The 18,646-nt window shown below is 53.1% G+C and overlaps 1 protein-coding gene across 2 annotated transcripts; it reads left to right on the top strand.

Annotated features, from left to right (window-relative positions):
- The first annotated feature begins 2,862 nt into the window (after positions 1 to 2,862).
- Positions 2,863 to 18,173, top strand: KRT7 (keratin 7). 2 transcript variants are annotated; one of them, XM_045588020.1, is made up of 10 exons: positions 2,863 to 3,303; positions 4,648 to 4,859; positions 6,548 to 6,608; positions 8,014 to 8,109; positions 9,982 to 10,146; positions 11,150 to 11,275; positions 14,661 to 14,881; positions 17,433 to 17,467; positions 17,828 to 17,861; positions 17,892 to 18,173. In XM_045588020.1, exons 1-10 carry the CDS (start codon positions 2,980 to 2,982, stop codon positions 18,004 to 18,006), a joined length of 1,389 nt encoding a protein of 462 aa, XP_045443976.1. In that variant the 5' UTR covers positions 2,863 to 2,979; the 3' UTR covers positions 18,007 to 18,173. The 2 variants fall into 2 exon arrangements, with proteins under 2 accessions (XP_045443976.1, XP_036310773.1); XM_036454880.2 differs by having other exon boundaries at positions 17,828 to 18,173.
- The last annotated feature ends 473 nt before the right edge of the window (positions 18,174 to 18,646 follow it).

An 18,646-nucleotide genomic window follows, 5' to 3' on the forward strand; every position in this document is an offset into this window, starting at 1 on the left:
GGACTGAGAGGTACTCCATGCATTTCCTGGTGACCAGTCACGCATGCAGCCCCGCCCACCCGCACATGCCTCGCTGCCCATGCAACCTCCTGCTGATTGGTCATTATGTGGGCGTGATGACCATTTGCATGTTAGCCTTTTATTATGTAGGATTGTCTTTTTCTTATGGATTCATCTATTTAGGAAAGTAGCTTGTTGGCTGTCATACATGTTGCTTCCTTGTCTTTCATCATTTGACTTTTTTTTAAAAAAGTATTACATTCCATGAAGAAATGTAGAATGACTCTTGTCGGACAAGCTCAAAAGAGTCAGAGACTTTGGCTAGAAATAAATGACAAAGATTTATTCGAGGGTCTTAATGTTTGAAAATTGTAAACACAATTAGGCAATTCCTAAAATTTCCCACAGGAGAAAGAATTTGTATAATAGCACATGTTTGTGGGGGGAAAAAAAGTCTATCCTGCATTGTGAGCCTATGGGTTGACTAAGGATGGCTATCTTTCAGATGTCCGGTGGTCTGCATAATGGTGCCAGGTGGTCTGGATAATGAAACATTCTTTCTTTAGCATGACAAGTGGTTATCTGTAAGAGATGTATGAACCTACAGCACACAAACATTCTTGAGGTTCTTCAGAGGTTTATCTATAAAATTTAGGTATATCCAGGCATTAACACACCACTGAAAAGCCAAAAGTTTAAGTTTCACGCTTAGTTAAAGCAAGATTAGAATAATTTCTTCATGCCTCAATCTATTTGATTGTAATAATGTAGCAGCTTGACCATAGTAACTCCATTTTCTTTCTTCCTTCTTCTCCTCAGTTTTTTGTTATGACTACAAGTATCTGAATACCAAGATGATATAAACAAATCATGCCTTTTGTTTTCTTTAGAAACCAGAGGCTGTATATTAGGGGATGGACAATGAGCAATAGTTCTGACTGTGCAGGAGGGAGCCAAAAAGAATGTCTTCCTCTCCTCTCCAGAGAACAGCAGCCAGTTCCGCCGTGAGGACTGTGGGACCCCAGGTCCAGGCAGGTTCAGAGAAGCCAAGCAGGGCTGAGGAGCTGGGGTTGCTTGTTTGTTCATAGCTGGGCCCAGAGGGCCCTGGGAAAGCCAGTTGGGAGGAACAGTGAGTGTGTGCTTGGTGTGTATGCTTGGATAGAACATTTCAGAGGTGGGAGTGCGTCTTTGGGGAAGGCCAAAGGCTCTGGGGGATTAACTAACTGGGCTCTGGATTCTGCCAGGAATCTCCAAGGTGGCCTCTGTGAGGCTAGTGGGATCCCGCGTCTAGATGAACCACTGGGCTGGGGAACAGGAGTCTGTCTTCGGTCTCTGTGTTAATAGCTGCTTGTGAAGCCCTCAGAGGGTGTTGAGGACCTAAATTCTTTCCAAAAATCAGAACTGTTTTAAAACGCCGCGGGACAAGGGACAAATTGTTAAAAATTGGGACTGTCCCGCCGAAAGCAGGATGTCTGGTCACCTTAGTTTAGGTGTGCAGCCTGGCACTGTGTGGGCTAGCAATGCTGACCCATGAGCGCACAGACTGGAGGAAAAAGGCAAGGCCTGGGGCGCCAGGAATGCTTCGGGGAGGGGAGGGAGGGCGGACACTGGGCAGGCCCTGGAATGGGGAAGTGCTGCTCTGGGGAAGGCTGAGCTGGGGCCTGGGCAGGGCTTGGTCTGAGGTGGAAACCTGGCAGCTCATTGGGAGGGGCTAGCGGTGACCACAGGCTCTCGGCCGTCTGCTCCAAAGGCTCCCCAGGGCTGCCCCGCTATCCCCTCAGAGTAGGTCTGGAGAAAAGGGCCGTGCAGAGGTGTGGCCTGTGTGGCTGGAGGCTACTAGGAAGGGAGGCGGGTGCTTAGCTGTCTCTGAGTTCAGCGTTCCCGTTCTAGCCCAGTGTTTATCCATCTCTAGGGCTGGGTTTGAAACTCCTGGGAACCTTTAAGCAGAAAGATGGCAGGGTAGGAGGATGGGGGGAGTGTCGGAGTGCAGATGCTAGCACACCCACAGACACAGATGCAAAAGTGCTTCCCCAGGCACTCCTTCCCCTGGACCTAGACTCCACTTATACAAGAATGTCAGGCATGCACACAGCGTATGTCTCAGTGTGCAGGCTGAGAAGCCCCATCGAAATGAACGGACATCCACAAAGTGTCCCGAATACACACAGGCATCCCCTCCCTCCACAGAGGCAAACAAGTGGACAGGACTGATTTAGGGGTGGGGGTGGGGGTGGGGGAACTCAGGCCCAGGGTAACCATTCCCCCCCCCATTCCCCCCCCCCCCCCCCCCCACCTCTCTGGGCTTCACATGCCTACTGGAGTGAGGAGGAGAGGGGGAGAAAGGGGTTCATGCCCCACTTGGCCATTTCTCTGTGGAAATGAGGTGGTGGCATGTGGCTAGGGAAACCCTAGGCCAGGCCACCCTGGGTCAGATGACTCAAGAACTGAGCTGTATATTAGGGATCTCTCAAGGAGGAGCAGCACCTGGAAGGGGCTGTTAGGGAGTGCTTTTCTGGTTTTCAATAGTGTGGAGGCGGGTGGGTGCGGGGTGCCGTGCTGACTCCTGGCCTGGAGCTTTTCTGTCCACCTCTTCCGCAATCTTCTACCGCTTGATTGCCCTGGCCTGACCTCAGGAGTGGATCTCCTTCACTCACTCCCCCAGCCCCTCCAAGAAGCTGCCCTGACTGGGTAGGCTCTCCCAGACTACCACCGCCCTCCTCACTCCGGACTGTTCTGGTTCGGACTGAGAGCCTGGCCTTTGCCAGGGAGGGCGAAGGCGGAAGCGCTGCCCTGGGAGGGCGGGGAGGGGGGGGGGCGCAGAGAAAGGTGGCCGGCTGCCAGCCCCGCCTCTACCTGTGTAAGCCGCGGGCCGGCGCCTAGCGGATAAAAGTGGCCAGGTCTGCCTGAAGGTCAGCGAGTTCGGCTCCCTGTCGCCCGCTACTAAGCCCAGCCAGTCCAGCCCAGCCCGGGGCCGCCGGCATGTCCACCCACTTCAGCTCCCAGGTCTTCAGCTCGCGCTCCGCCAGCTTCCCGGGGCGCGGGGCGCAGGGGCGCCTGAGCCCGGGGCGCGCCAGCGGCTCCCGCGGCGGCAGCCTCTACGGCCTGGGGACCCTGCGGCCGCGCCTGGCCGTGCACTCTGCCTTCGGGGGGCCGGGGGGCGCCGGCATCCGCCAGGTCACCGTCAACCAGAGCCTGCTGGCCCCGCTGCCGCTGGACATCGACCCCTCCATCCAGCAGGTGCGCCAGGAGGAGCGCGAGCAGATCAAGATCCTCAACAACAAGTTCGCGTCCTTCATCGACAAGGTGAGCGGCTGTACCCTGCCTGGCCCGCCGCGCTCCCGCCATCGCACCCTCCGCCCCGGCTGCACCCGGTCCGGCGCTGGGAGAACGAGGCTCCTTTTCCGCCAATGTCCGGAGCCCCAGAGGCCCGGACAGGAGTGCCTCTTTCTGGGCCCCTTTCTCTGAGGGGGCTGTGTGGAGTCAGAAGTGGGGTAGGGGTGAAATGCAGTTCCCAGCTGGGGAGCCCGCCTCTCCCCGCTTCCTTAGCCCCATTGTCTGCCCTAAGGCAGGTGCTGAAAAGAAAGGGCCGGAGGGCGGTGGGGAGGCTCCCACCACGCCCACCACGCCCTACTTGGTCCTCTAGCTTCCCTTTGGTGTTAGAAAGTGAGGTTGGGACAGGGAGAGGGAGGGGGAAGGGACCTTTGGTAGGTGTTTTTCCAGAGGGATGGGGCTGGGGTGGGAAGTGAGAGTGGGGGGTGGAAGGAAGGGGAGCAGGCTTGACTGGTGGGTCTAGATGTCAGGCAGAGTGGGGCTGGACTCAGGAACTGAAAGCTAACTCTGTTGGGCCCACTGGCTAGGGTCTCCTCCCTCAGGTGTAGACCAGGCCTTCCCTCTCCGACCTCTCCACTTCCCCACACCTCCAGTGCCCACTTCTCCTTCACCATTCAGACCTTGCATGCCCTTCAGGCTCTGCCCAGGCCCAGGCCTTCCAGGCCTCCCAGGCCACCCAGGCCTCCCAGAACCAGGCTCCTTCCCTGCTGTTGAGCTGCTCTGTCTCACTGTCCACAACCCCCAGGTCCTGCTGCCCTGAGTTGCTGGTTCTGAGAAGGCTTGCTTTCCACTCCCAGTCATACTGGGTGCTCCTTAGGGCCCTTTTGGGCCCCAGGGCGGGGCACATAACATGTGCATATTTTACATTGACTGGTTGTAGCACTCTGTCCTGAGGCCTTGTTGGAAGAAAGGGGAAGAGGAGAAAGGATACTGAAGGAGGACAGGCAGGTCCCAGTCTAAAGGGAGGAGGCCAAGAGATCCAGGACACTGACATGAAGGACACAGAGAGGGAGGTGGAGATTACCCATCATTCAATGGGGTGCATAGGAGGGAGAAGACCTTAAATTGAGACACACTGGTGAACCAGGGACACTTGACCCCTGGGTCACAGTCTAAGACACTTGAGACTGAGAATCCTGGAGAAGAGGCTTGTTCAGGGTTATTTTCCCAGAGGAGAGGACCAAGGGCTGAGGACCCAGGGTGAGGGGACAGCTACTGGGAGTTGGGTTCTGATGGGTGGCTGGGGGACCCTTCCAGTCCCACTGTGGGCAGCACGGTCTGCCCCTCATCAGTTTCCTCCTCCATTTCCCATTTTAGGTGCGGTTTCTGGAGCAGCAGAACAAGCTGTTGGAGACCAAGTGGGCTCTGCTGCAGGAGCAGAAGTCGGTCAAGAGCAGCAGTGTCCCAGGCGCCTTTGAGGCATATATCGCTGGCCTGCGGAAGCAGCTCGAGGCCCTGCAGATGGATGGGAGTCGCTTGGAGATGGAGCTGCGGAGCACACAGGACGTGGTGGAAGACTTCAAGAACAAGTATTGCCTCCCAGTGTGAACTGTGGGGTCTGAGGGTCCTGGTGTGCACCTATCAGCTGGCCCTCTGCAAGTCCCCTCTGGGATAGGGGTCAGAGGGTGAAGCTGCACAGTAACACAATAACCCCGAGTTGTCTTGACTAACACATTCCCTGCCTATCCTAGTCCTTCTTTGTCCCTGAGGGCTGTTTCCAAGTCATCCTGGTCTTTTTATCCTGAATTAGTAAAATATCTCTGCCCTGCCATGCCATTTCCTTTTGGGCACCAGACCAAGACCCCAAGAGCAGGTAGGACAGAAGGTATGACAGATGTTCTTCAAATTTGCACAACCCTCATTTCGTTCAGGTGAGGAATTAGAGACAAGAGAGCTCAGGGACTCGATCAAGATCGTATAGCAGATCACTGGAGAGCTGGGACTGGAATTTTGGGCCTCTGGTTCCCTGGAGAAGACATGGCACCTACTTGGTCTGGAAAGAAGTAAGGAGAAAGAATAATCATTGTGAGCCAGGAAAGAGGGTGCAGAGGCTGAGGGGTGGGTATGATCAGGGCAGGAACCAGAAAGGGCGTTGTGAGAAGGAGTCCAGGGTCCAGGAAGGCTGTGGTTTTAGGGACAGGCTTTTGAGGTGTCCACTAAGTTTTCTCACTGAATAGAAACCAAAGCTTGAGGCTTGAGCTGCCCCACCCTGGCATGCCTGCACAGTGGGCATCGGGAGTGAGTGAGCTCTGTGCTATGCCTGGAGGTGCATGACGAAGCCAGAGCAGGGACACTGGCACTGACTGGAGGTAGAACAAACAAAGGCCTCTGAGGAGAGTGCTCACCCCTATTTCCCTAAGGCCACAGTCAACAGCTAAGCCTCACAGCAGGTGGAGCAAGCAGGTGCAAGGCAGGAAAGGCCTGGGGCAATCAGTGACCCCCTTTTGTTATGTGCATTTGAATTTGTGGGCACACATATTATACTTGCCCTCACCCCAAAGCCCACAGAGCTTTCCTGTGAGTCAGGCTGCTCCAGGCTGGGCTGAAGGAGGCACGGGAAGGGGCGGGGGCAGGGGGGGGCGGGGAGGGGCCTCTGGGTGCAGTATACCCCCTATCTCATCAATAAAGTATCTCCTTGGGTGAAGATTTAAAAAATTAAATGAGCTAATGCATAGCTAGTATATAACAGTGTAGGCCCCTTATGAAGTGGTCTGTAAGCATGACTTTTATTCTTTGTTTTCTCCCAGCATATACAACCTTTGTCCTTTAGTTCACATGTTCTCTGCCCCCCCCCCCCCCCCCCCTCCCCCTACCCCATGCCAAGACTCAAAGCCTTAGAAGCCACCATACGGGAAAGTTGGGGGCATTAGTTTTCATGGCTGACCCTTGTTTTCTCAGGGGTGTCATTAAGGAGAGGGTGAGGGTGATGCAGGGTAGATTTATATATATATTATTTTTTATTGAGAGAAAGGGAGAGGAATAGAGAGTCAGAAACATTGGTGAGAGAGAAACATCGATCAGCTGCCTCCTGCACACCCCCTAATGGGGATGTGCCCACAACTGAGGTACATGCCCTTGACCAGAGTCAAACCTGAGACCCTTCAGTCGACGCTCTATCCACTGAGCCAAATCGGTTTCGGCTGCAGGGTAGATTTTCACACCTGAGGGAGGTGGAGACAAACCTGCACCAACACCATGCCCTCCTCCTCTCCTGCAGGTATGAAGAGGAGATTAACCGGCGCACGGCTGCTGAGAATGAGTTTGTGGTGCTGAAAAAGGTGAGGGGGCAGATAGGAGGGATGGGGCATGTTGTCTGAACACATGGGATAGGGGACCACGTGGCCCTCTCTCCTGAGCAGCCAATGGAGACCTGTGACCACGGTCTGCTCTAGGGACTAAAGAAGGGAATGATGGGCTTGGAGAAGGAGAAATCTGGAAGTCTGGCATTATAGCATAGCCCAGTGGTTGGCAAACCAAGGCTCTTGAGCCACATGTGGCTCTTTGACCTCTTGAGTGTGGCTTTTCCACAAAATACCTCTGCCTAGGCGAGTCTATTTTGAAGAAGTGGCGTTAGAAGAAGTTTAAGTTTAACAAATTTGGCTCCCAAAAGAAATTTCAATCATTGTACTGTTGATATTTGGCTCTGTTGACTAGTGAGTTTGCCGACCACTGGCATAGCATGTCTTGCGTTCGTATGAGTGCGCTCATGCACTGTGTGTGTGTGTATGTGTGTTTGTATGTGTGTGTGTTTATTTGTGTGTGTCTGGTTAGTCACTAGACTTGTTTCTGGGCCTGGAGGGGTTAGAATTAATATCAAAGGATGAAAGTTAGGGGAGATTCCAACACCAAATAAGGAAGTGTTCTAGCACAGTCAGAACATTTCATTACCGACAAATGTGGCACATGGCAGGCTGGAAATACCTGCTGAATGAGTGAATGGGCTGCCTCGAGGCAGAGTAAGTTCCCCGTCCCTGGAGATGTGCAAGCCAAGCTTGGAAGGTCTTCAAAATATCTCACAGGGGCTTGATTTAAGATTCTGATTCAATGCACATTCACTGAGCAGCTGAGTTTTCCAGAACCATTCACATAAATGCAGCTGCCACCTCCTTCCTACCCCCCAAGTGCTGGGCCCTTGGAGATTCAGGGATGCACTTCCTATAGGAGTTTAACCACAGGAAAGTGTGGCTAGAAGGGATCCAGACATCATCTGGACCTGTGGTGCTATCTGTGGTCCACCTGTGCCAGACTCCCATGCTACTAGTTAAACACTCAGGCTTGAGATGTTCCGTATCTGAGAGCAGTGCCCTGGAGTCTGAATGGTTTTATGTTCTCTTATCTGACTGATCAGAAGTTGAGGCTCATAGCTAGTTGGTGGCAGAGCCAGGGGAGTGTCTAAACCACCAAAGCCTTTAGGAACAGGTGAAGTGTTGGGTTTGGGGCTTTAGACTGCTCTGGGCTTCCAGAACGGAAAAAGTACCTCCAGTCCTGGGGCTTCATGGAGATGTCAGTCATGCAGCCTGGGAGAACCGAGTGGAGGAAACTTCCTGCCGTGAGCATGTCAGGCAGCCTGAGAAACTGTATGCTTCTTGGCAGGGCAGTGGTGTTGGCTCTGTAGGTTGGACAGTGCTAGTCTACTCCCATCCCTGCTGAATGGTCTGTGTACTTCTCACCCCCCCCTCCCAGGATGTGGATTTTGTCTACATGAACAAAGTGGAGTTGGAAGCCAAGGTGAATGCCCTGAAAGAGGACATCGACTTCCTCAGGACCTTCTATGAGACGGTGAGAACCTTAGGAGTGAGATACATGTCCTACATGGCCTAACCAGAGGGCCATCTGGTCTACCCCCACCTCTGGGCTAGTCTGGGTGTGTGTTGACTGTGTGGGAGTACCTTTATCCTTAGGAATCTCAATGGATGGGGAGTTTGGGAGGAGCTGGTCTTAACAGAGCAGGGTGGTAAGGATTGGCCTTTCAGAAACATTGAATGACCATTATTCTGAAAGTGGGATAGGGAGGGACTGAAGGAGCCAGGATGATGTCAAGGGATCCCAGGCTGTGATGGATTTCATTGGGGGGCGGGGAGGGGGATAGGGGAGGCAGGCAAGGGAGCTGGAATCCGGAGAGATGAATACCTGAGAGTTTCCACCCAGAGGGACTGGGTGAGGCTGCCTGCCAACTGGCCACTCTGTTCACCCTCCCATCTCATTCTTTCCCACTCACTCTTGCCCTGTGCTGGGCTTCTAGCTCTTTCTGTCATGGAACCTAAAAATCCTTTCCACTGCCATCTGTGTGAGGCTGTGGCCTGAGGCAGAGGATAGGGTGGCCAGTCATCTGGCAGGACTGGTCTGGGACATAATTAGGTGTTAACCTATGTACAGTTCTCATTTCTCATTTCAGTCTAGTCTGTGCCTGAATATTCAGCCTTCATTGGCTCATCAGAGTGAATTTCCACATGTTAATTTCATGGGCTGGATTCTTGAGGCTTTCTTTAGGCATTTTAATCTTAGTGCAGGTCTTCATACATATGTCACATGCCATATTTATATTTATATATAACTGTATGTATATGTCTGTGTGTGTATTATATATATATATATATATATATATATATATATATATATATATATATATATATATAATTATGTTCTTCTCATTATGAAATAGGTACTCATTGCAAAAAAATCCAGAAAATTAAGTAAAGCATAAAATTAGAAACAGGTCACCTATACCTGCTCTTTATCATCTTGGTATTTACCTTTCCAGACATTTTTTGTATATATATACACATAGAGATAGCCTATATAATAAGGAGATAATATGCAAATTGACCATCACACCCTCACACAAAATGGCCACCTCCATGTGGTCACAAGATGGCCACTGCAAGATAATCATCAGGGAAGAGCAGTTGCGGGCAATTGGTCTGGTAGGGGAGCAGGTAGGCATTGATCAGGCTGCCAGGGGAATGGTTAGGGGTGATCAGGCTGGCAGGCAGAGTGGTTAGGGGTAATCAGGCAGGCAGGCAGAGTGGTTAGAGATAATCAGGCAGGCAGGCAGGTGAGCGGTTGGGAGCCAGCAGTCCTGGATTGTGAGAGGGATATCCGACTGTCGGTTTAAGCCTGATCCCACAGGGGCCCCAGATTGGAGAGGGTGCAGGCTGGTCTGAGGGACACCACCCAGTGTGCAAATTTCATGCACTGGGCCTCTAGTAGAAATATATATTTTAATAAAAACAGAACCATACTTTTCCCATATAACAGTATGCCACAGGTACATTTCCCTGTTTGTAAATACAACCATGTCATCAGACTTAAAAGTTGCAGAGTGTTTTGTTATAGAACTTGATTTATTTTACTCACCCCTAATGCTCCCCTCCAGAGTAGAGCTCACACCTGGCAGCACCTCATGGCAGGAGCCATCACAGCTCACCATGCCCTCTCAGATGCTTAGTTGAGGAGTTGCTAAGGGGCTCTTCAGAGAGCCAGGGTGGGTGGAACTATTTAGCAGACGTTGGCCTGTACCCTCTCCCTGCCTGGTGACTCATGCCCAATCTGGCCTCTTCTCCCTTTTTCTTTCCCTGGTGCGTGGGGACTCCCAGGATGGGCATGGGTATGTCATGCTCAAGGTCCCGATGTTCTGTCTGGTCCCTACAGGAGCTGTCGGAGCTACAGTCCCAGATCTCCGACACATCCGTGGTGCTGTCCATGGACAACAGCCGCTCCTTGGACCTGGATGGCATCATCGCGGAGGTTAAGGCCCAGTATGAGAACATCGCCAACCGCAGCCGGGCCGAGGCCGAGACTGCGTACCAGACCAAGGTGTGCAGCCACTGGGGACGCTTCCTCCTCCTGCAGGGTCCTTGGTGGCAGTTTTCCTTCCTCACTCGGTTTTAAGCCTTTAGGGCCTGGTCTCACAGTTCTGGCAAGTCTGTGGTGCTCGCCAGTGTCCTGTGAAAAACAGGATTGCAAAGGACAGGGCCCTGCCCTGATGCGGGAACAGGGCAGAGGAAGTGGACATGGTCTAATAATTTTAATAGGTAAAATGTGGCAAGCGTTCATTGTGTTAGGCAGTGTTTCATATGTTTTACCTGCATTGACTCATTTAAACCACAGAACAGCCCTATTAGGGAGGCACTGTATTGTCCCCTTTTTACAGATGAGGAAACTGAAGCACAGAAAGATTCAGTAATTTGCCTAACTCCACACAACTAGTAGATGGAAAAGCAGCCCAGGCACTGTATGGAGGCAGTACAGCTGACTGTGAAGGTGCTGAGGGAAGGGTCAGCGTGCTGGAGGAGAGTCTGAGGCAGGGTTTAAAGCACCATAGAGGGCTGTCTACAGGATAGGGAGCCATCCATCCGTGGTGCACAGGTGCACACGTGAGAATACAGGTACGCCAACACGACCTGGGCTCAGATTTGCTGAGTGATCCGTGATTCGTGCCTTCATTCCCTTGGATTCACTCTCCTCATCTGTGAAATGGGTGGTGCGGAGGATGGGGGTGCTTGATAGCTGAGGACCTCAGACTTGCAGGGATCCTCTAGCACTATGATGTGATGGGGATGGGAAGAGCCTCAGGATCAGTGAGAGGATGGATCCTGGGTCCCAGGAACCATTCTGGTCCTCTATGTCTTGTCTGGGAGGAAACTGAGCCTCTGAGCCACCTACTGCTCTATGTCTGGCCTCTCAGCCTTGGGTGAAGATTGCTGGGAGTCAGAGTTTCCCTCCCTGGGAAGATAAGCTGAGAGGGTTTGCCACTCAGAACCTTGGGCCTTCAATCATCTCTCACGCCTTGCCATCCTTCTCTGTGTGGCCGTTCCAGTTAGAGACCCTGCAGGCCCAGGCCGGGAAGCACGGGGCGGACCTCCGGAACACCCGGAATGAGATTGCGGATTTGAACCGGGTCATACAGAGGCTGCAGGCTGAGATCGAAAACACCAAGAACCAGGTGGGCACAAGCCTCCTCTTTGCTCCTCCCTATTTTTTAGGGTGTGTGCAGGGCAACCAGCTGACAGTGAGGAGCAGGAGGTTGGCGGAGGCGGGGGGTGGGGAGGAGTGTCAGCCTACCCCATCCCACCCTTCCCACTGCCCAACCCTGGGCCTGGCTGAGGCTGGTGCAGCTCAGGCCCACTTGTGAGAGCTCCAGGATGGAATGTTCTTGGCCTGTATTAGGCTCGGGCCAAAGGGAGAAGAGGAGCCTAGCTGGGCATAGCGCTTTGGAAGCCGGCTAGTGTGGCTGGAGAGGAGCCACCATTCATTACCATCTTGGTACTGAGCACTCCTCTTGCACCTAGCTCTGGTGCCATATGCTGTGCCTGGGAGCTCACAGTGGTGGGGGGTGGGGAGTGGAGCACAGTGGCCAGGAGGAGCCCTTACAGTGGCTCACAAGGCTCTGACTCAGTCCTGACCTCACTTTCCCCTACTCCCTCGCTTGCTATGCTCTGGCCACACTAGCTCGCTTCCTCTATTTTGCATTTATTTGCCAGGCACCTTCATGCTTCAGGGCCTTTGCACTTGGTGTTGCCTCTACTTGGAATGTGGTTCTCCCAGCTCCATACATGGCTGCCCCTTTCCTGTCCCTGGGGTTTAGAACAAAAGATCTCAGGGTTGGCTTTTTCATCTACTTGAATGAAGTACCCATCACTTTCTGAAATGTTCCATCTCATTAATTACATATTGACTCTCCCCCCATATCCACTGGAATATAAAAATGCTACCTTAGAGCAGGGTCCCTATGTGTCTGGCTCACTGCTCCTCCCTTTCCAGCACCTGGCACAGCCACAGAGGTGGGAGGGGCAGCTACGCCTGAGCAGGTGTCTGCAGCGGGGAGGGAGGGAAGGTGACCAGTGAGGCAGCTTCAGAGAGCTAACTTCCAGATGAGCTGGGAGGTTGGGATGTGGGGATGGTTTGCCCAGAAATGTCCTCCCCTCGGAGCCCTGTGGGCCTGTTGACATGAGGGCAGAGGCCTCTGACACAGATGCAGGGCCATGAGTCACCAGTGAAGCAAGTCAGCTTCCAGGCCAGTGGGGAATGGCGGCCGCCCAAACCCTGCAGCTTCTGCTGCATCTGGGTCTCCTCTCACACTATAGGGCAGAACCAGGCCCCAGAGTTAGGGTGTTTGCCACCAGCAAGAGGCCCAGAGACAGTGGAGTAGGCCTTGCCAAGGGGGCACCAGTGTGACAGGGAAGGGCCCTGATAGGTGAATGAGGGGCAGAGAGTGTCAGAGGGCCTCCTGGGGAGGGTTGGGGGGCTGGGCAGAGGGCAGAGTACATGAGCTAAGGAGAGGGGATCTGGGGACAGGGCATGGTAGGTGAGAAGAAAGGAGAAGGAGCACTGGTCAGGGCCTGGGTGGGGATGGTGGCCCTCTAGCTGACAAGATAGACTCGGTGGGGGTGAACCATAAGCAGAGGGAACACCATAGCTGGGCAGGAAGTGGCGGTTATTGCTCCGGTCCGTCATGAATCTGATCACTCCTCCCAACCTGGGGCTCCAAGCAGTGTATCTGCTCCAAGTCCCCCTGCTCTGGGCCTGTTCCAAATGGCTTCCAGTTTTGAAGATGGTTTTGGTTCTATTTGCTGCCTGACATTTGGGAACTTAACTAGGATCCCATAGCTTTGGGGGCCCTCCAGCCATGGGGAGCTGGGCATTTGAAAATCATAATAGGATCCTATTTAATGAAGAGGGAATATGCTAATTGACCATCATGCTCTCACAAATATGGTGGCACCCACAGTGAATAAAGAGGGAATATGCTAATTGACTGCCACACCCTCAAAGATGGCAGTGCCACAGCCACAAGATGGTGACGCCCAGGCCCCTCAGCCACGCCAGGGTGGCAGGCGTGTGGCACGGCTGGGCTCGCCCCCAGGTGGGTCTGGCCACTCCGTGTGCCTGCCTCAGGTGTCCCCCAGTCCCCTCAGCCCCCCAGCTGCCGAGGTGCAGGCAAGCTTCAGATGTTGGCTGCTCAGCCACCCAGGGCTGCCTGAGGCTCAGATAATCAGGGCTGGCTGAGGCTTGTGCTGCCAGCAGTGGCGGCAGCAGAGGTATGATGGGGGCGTCATCTTCCCCTGATCTTTGGGTCGCCTCCTGCCCCTGAGGGCTCCTGGACTGTGAGAAGGGGCAAGCCGGGCTGAGGGACGCCCCCTCCAATGCATGAATTTTCATGCACCAGGCCTCTAGTTTATTAATAACTAGTGGCCCACTGCAAGAAATTCATGCACATTAAAAGGGAATTAATTAGCCGGGACCAGTTTGGCTCAGTGGATAGAGCGTCGGCCTGCAGACTGAAGGGTCCTGGGTTTGATTCCGGGCAAGGGTATGTACCTTGGTTGCAGGCACATCCCCAGTGGGGGGTGTGCAAGAGGCAGCTGATCAATGATTCTCTCTTATTGATGTTTCTGACTCTCTATCCTTCTCTCTTCCTCTCTGTAAAAAATCAATAAAATATATTAAAAAAAGGGAATTAATTAGAGGAAATATTTTAATATTGCTATTTGCCCTTTCTCTATAATAGAAGTGTCAGAGATGAAAGAAAATTAGTAAAATGTATATGAAAATCTCCCTCTTGTCAGAGTTTGGAGCGTGCTGCAGGACCCAGAGTCAAGTCCCCGCTCATCCATGTGTACCTCAAAATCGCATAAGACCCAACCCTAGCCAGCCCCACCCCCATTGGATGAGATCCAGACCTGGCTGGTCCCATCCCTGTCAAGCCCCGCTGGGCTGGGAGTGCAGCCTCAGGTCCTCTGGCTTGGGGTGGGGTTGTGGGCTGAAGTCCTCCATCAAGCCCTGCCAGGTGGGGGGTTGCAGCCTGAGGTTCCCATCATGACTCACCAATGCCATGCAGCCTCTGATCTGCTGATCACTCATGGCTTGTTATGGGAACCCTGCCCGTGCTGTGAGCACAGCCATCTTGTGATGGTGTGATAGCGTGACCTTCTTTATTATATAGGATAGTAACACTAATAGCATTTATTAAGTGCTTGCTTTATGCTGGACACTGCCAAATTTGTATATTGCTTCATGTAATGCTCACAATGTCCTTATGAGGTAGACACCAGGATTATTGCTATTTTAGAAAAGAGGAGACTTTGGCTTAGAAAGGTTGATTCATCCAAGATCACGTAGCACGTAAGTGGCAGAAACAGAATTGAACCAATGTATTGGGCATCAGAACCCGTGTTTTTAACCAGGGTCCTCTGGTGCTTGGGGAAGTAGGCTGGTGCCAGTGAAGCCCTGTCAGCAAGTTGCCCAGGTGCTCGCCACAGAATGGGGAGGCAGGAAGGCAGAGGCTGGTGAGACCTGCCCCCACCTCACAGCTCCTCTTTTGCCCACAGCATGCCAAGTTGGAGGCTGCCATCGCTGAGGCTGAGGACCGTGGGGACATGGCACTCAAGGATGCACGTGCCAAGCAGGAGGAAATGGAGGCTGCCCTGCAGCGAGCCAGGCAGGACATGGCCCGGCAGCTCCGGGAGTACCAGGAGCTCATGAACACCAAGCTGGCCCTGGACATCGAGATCGCCACCTACAGGAAGCTGCTGGAGGGCGAGGAGTACCGGTGAGGTCACAGAAGCTGAGAAAGGGATCCTTCTGGAGCTCAGTAGGGCCTGGGGCTTGACATTTATCCTTTGCAGGGCCCTGGAGGTGGGAGTGCAGCGGGGTACAGTTGAGGCCTACTTCTTTGCCCTTGAGATGACCTAGAGGGAATGACCATGTTCCCATGTGGTGTAAAGCTCATTGGAAAAGTTGAAGTAATAACTTCACGTGGGTGGCCATTAGCAGGGTCATCTTATTTGACCCTTAGAGCACATTCAGGTAAACAGGTCAGGTATTGTTAATACAGAGAGGAACTGTGGTTCAGTTTTATAAATTGAGGGGACAGGGTTGATGTGCAGCCAAGCTCTTCTGATTCCTGGTTTAAGCATCTTCTACAACCCCAGCCTGCTTCTGACTATGTAAAGTGCTAGGTCATGTGGTATTGGCTGAATGTGCTGGAGGAGGTTGATTTCTCCCTGTCCCCAGAGATATGTGCATACTCATCTGCAGCCTGAGAGGAGGCTGGAGGGGTTAGTCTATTTATTTATTTATTTATTTATTTATTTATTTTTATTTTTATTGATTCCAGAGAGAAAAGGAGAGGAAGAGAGAGAATCATTGATTGGCTGCTTCCTGCATGCCCCACACTGGGAATCAGGCCCCCAATCCAGGCATGTGCCCTGATCAGGAATGGAACCGTGACCTCCTGGTTCATCGGTAGATACTCAACCACTGAGCCATGCCAGCTGGGCTGGGATGGGTTAGTCTTATACAGAATTTTTCATGAAAGACATGGAATATATGTCCATGAAGTTGGACCTTCCTTCTCACCTTGGTGGGTTGGTTGATTCATTCAGTCAATAGACAGGCTTTAGAGTATGTCTTGGGGGAAGGTCAGGATTTGAAGAAGGTGAGAGGGAGCAGTGTAAGCAAATTCCTGGAAGTAGAACTCATCATGGCTTGGCCTACAGAGATAGATAATATGTAAGACATATTTTCGCCTTCGGGGACCTTGCAGAGGGGTAGAGGAGACAAAACATCTGCAAAGGAAGCACTCAGAGAGTAGTAACGTGGACCTGTAAAATGCTGAGCCCTTTTCTTTTCTGAGCATTATTCCGGAGGGTTGGGGAGAGAAGATGGGAAACGAATGGAGTAGAGAGGAAGGAGGTGAGGAGGCTGTCCTCTCTCCACCTCTTGGGGACATGGAGATAGACACTTTATTGTTATTCCCTAATCCAGGGTGGGAAACCTTTTTTCTGCCAGGGGCCATTTGGATATTTGTACCATCATTCGTGGGCCAGCAAAATTATGAACTTAAAAATTAGTCTGCTATAATTGATCAAACATTTAATTAACTCACCTCAATGCCTTGGCAGGGCCAGACCAAGTGATTTCACAGGCCTTATATGGCCTGTGGGCTGCCGTTCTGCACCCCATCTTAATCCCTCAGCCCTTCCCAGGGGCAGGTCTAGGGTTAGAAACTCACCCACTCATCCAATTTGAGGGGGGGGGGAGGGCTTTAGTTAAGAATACAAAGTTACAAATATAAAATTAGGTGCAAAACAAATATTTATTTAGGATCAGAAAAGGGTGAGAAGGTGAAGAAAAGAAAAATCGCCCAGATCACTAGAGCCTGAGATATTCAGGTTCCCTTTTGAGTTCTTTAGGAACTGAATTCTTATATGGAATTTCAACCAGGCTTCCTCCTCACCCCACAATTGTCAGTAACGCCCCACACTTGCAGGGGCCATTTAACAAGGGGCCTGGAAGCTTTCCAAATACCTATCTCTTGCCCTTGGCCTTAGCTCTGCCTCCTGCCCCCCGGACTTAGGGCTGCTGAGGCCAGGTGGCTCCCTCACTCCCTCTGCAAATGCAAGGTGTCCCCTCCTCCCTGCAGAGCACACTCATTCCCAAGGCCAAGGGCTTGGTGAGAATGCTTATGTGTCACAGAGCAAACACACCCAGCTGTCCTGGGCGGATTTTTAATTTCCAGTGCGAGACGTGCTTCAGCCCCACTGGCTGCTTCAAGCCAACCCTCCTACCTCCCCATTCCCTCCTCAAGTTCCTGTTGGAGCTGCATTCACTCAGTCAACAATACACTAATTATTTCAACACGTAGTAATTACTACCTGCCAGACCTCATGCAGGGGCTGGAGACACAGCCCGCTTTGAGGATTTTATGGTCTGGTTAGGGGAGGCAGCTGTCTATGTAATAATAAGAGGGGCTACCATTTACCTAATCCTGTGTGCCCAGAGCTTTAGGTACATGGTGTCATTGAACTCTGGCAAACCACCTGTGAGGCTGGTTCTGAGGGAGGCCCTCTTTGTAGGTGAGGAGATGGAGGCTCCTAAGACATTCCCAAGGTCATGTAGCCGGTAGGTAGGAGGGCCTAAGTGAACCCTGCTCCCCACTCCTTCTTGCTCATTTTGCAGCAAGGTTGAAGGAAGGCTGGAAGTGGGGGGCAGAGGACAGACTGGTAAATCCTGTGTGGGGCCTGGATGGAGGGGCCTGGGAGTGCCTCCTCCAGGGCTGAGGGGAGGGCTGCTCTCACAGGTCTCTCCTCTGCCCCCAGGTTGACCGGAGATGGAGTGGGAACCCTAAATATCTGTAAGTCCTTGGCTTCGGCCCACCCCTTCCTTGTGCTCTCCAGACTGGGTCGGACCTATAGGATGGCAAGTGGGCCTGAGGGTCGGGCCTTGTGAGGATCTGGAGCCTGCCTCCTCCTCCTCTTCAGTAGCTTCAAGCAGGTGCCCTGGAGCTGACTTAGCAGCCCAGGGAAGCCTTGCAGGGGGCACCCCACCCCGCACTGTCTGAGGCTCCCTCTGGGTTGGCCCATGGTGGGTAGGGTGGGAAAGGGAGGTGATGGTGGGCGGAGAAGGGCAGCCCGGCAGGAGGGTGGGTGGAGTGAGGGGATGGGGCCTGGGTGGTGGGCCCATGCTGACTGAGTCCTCCCCTCTTCTCCCCCAGCTGTGACGAATACCACCGGTGGTGGTGGCAGCGGGCTGACCTACAGGGGAACCAGTGGTGGCAGCGGACTGGCCTTTGGGGGGACCATGGGCAGCAATGCCCTGAGATTCTCAAGTGGAACCCCAAAGGCCTATTCCATGAAGACCACATCTGCCACTCGCAGGAGTGTCCTCAACTGAGCCCCAGGTGTGGGGACACCCTATCCCTTCCACCAGAGTCATAAGAGATTCCCACCCTGGTCCATCTCTGGACCCAACACTGCAAAGCCGTCTAATGAATGTTATGAGAGCAGCTTCCAATAAGCAGTCTCTTTCTGAGCTGGGGTGAGCCCCTGGCCAGCACCTGGTATCCTGGCGGCATTGGCTGGCAGAGAAGGGGGCAGGGAGGGAGGAGCCTCGAGAGGACGGGTCTGCTCTGGGCACTGGAAGCCTCTCGTGCAGGAGAATGGGGGCGCTGCTCTAAGGAACGTGGCTCTTGTGGAGTGTGAGGCCTTGGCCCCCTCCCAGGGCTGGGCCAGTCCCAGCTCTTCTCCTGAAGCCCAAAGACACCTCAGGGAAGTTGTGGCTCTGCCAGGAAGTGGGCAGCCGAGTCCTCCACGGCTGAGGGTGGGGCTGTGTGATTCCCCCCGCCCCCCTTGCACTTGCTGCCAGAGGACATTCCCAGGCCCCGGTTTCTGGCTGGACCAGCCAACTCTCAGACTGGCTGCCCTCAGCCTTAGCTGGTGCCTTGTCAGCCGGGCCCTGGACTGCTGGACTGTGTGTGTTTGGGACTCTGTGTGTGTGTGTGTGTGTGTGTGTGTGTGTGAGAGAGAGAGAGAGA

The sequence above is a fragment of the Pipistrellus kuhlii genome, unplaced genomic scaffold, assembly GCF_014108245.1.
Source record: "Pipistrellus kuhlii isolate mPipKuh1 unplaced genomic scaffold, mPipKuh1.p scaffold_m20_p_3, whole genome shotgun sequence".
Classification (NCBI taxonomy): Eukaryota; Metazoa; Chordata; class Mammalia; order Chiroptera; family Vespertilionidae; genus Pipistrellus; species Pipistrellus kuhlii.

What these genes read in the sequence shown, in the direction of transcription:
- KRT7 (XM_036454880.2), top strand. Translation starts at nt 2,980, where the DNA reads ATGTCCACCCACTTCAGCTCCCAGGTCTTCAGCTCGCGCTCCGCCAGC. An exon ending in TCAGGACCTTCTATGAGACG is followed by an intron (nt 8,110 to 9,981) that starts GTGAGAACCTTA and finishes TGGTCCCTACAG; the next exon opens with GAGCTGTCGGAGCTACAGTC. An exon ending in CTGGAGGGCGAGGAGTACCG is followed by an intron (nt 14,882 to 17,432) that starts GTGAGGTCACAG and finishes CTCTGCCCCCAG; the next exon opens with GTTGACCGGAGATGGAGTGG.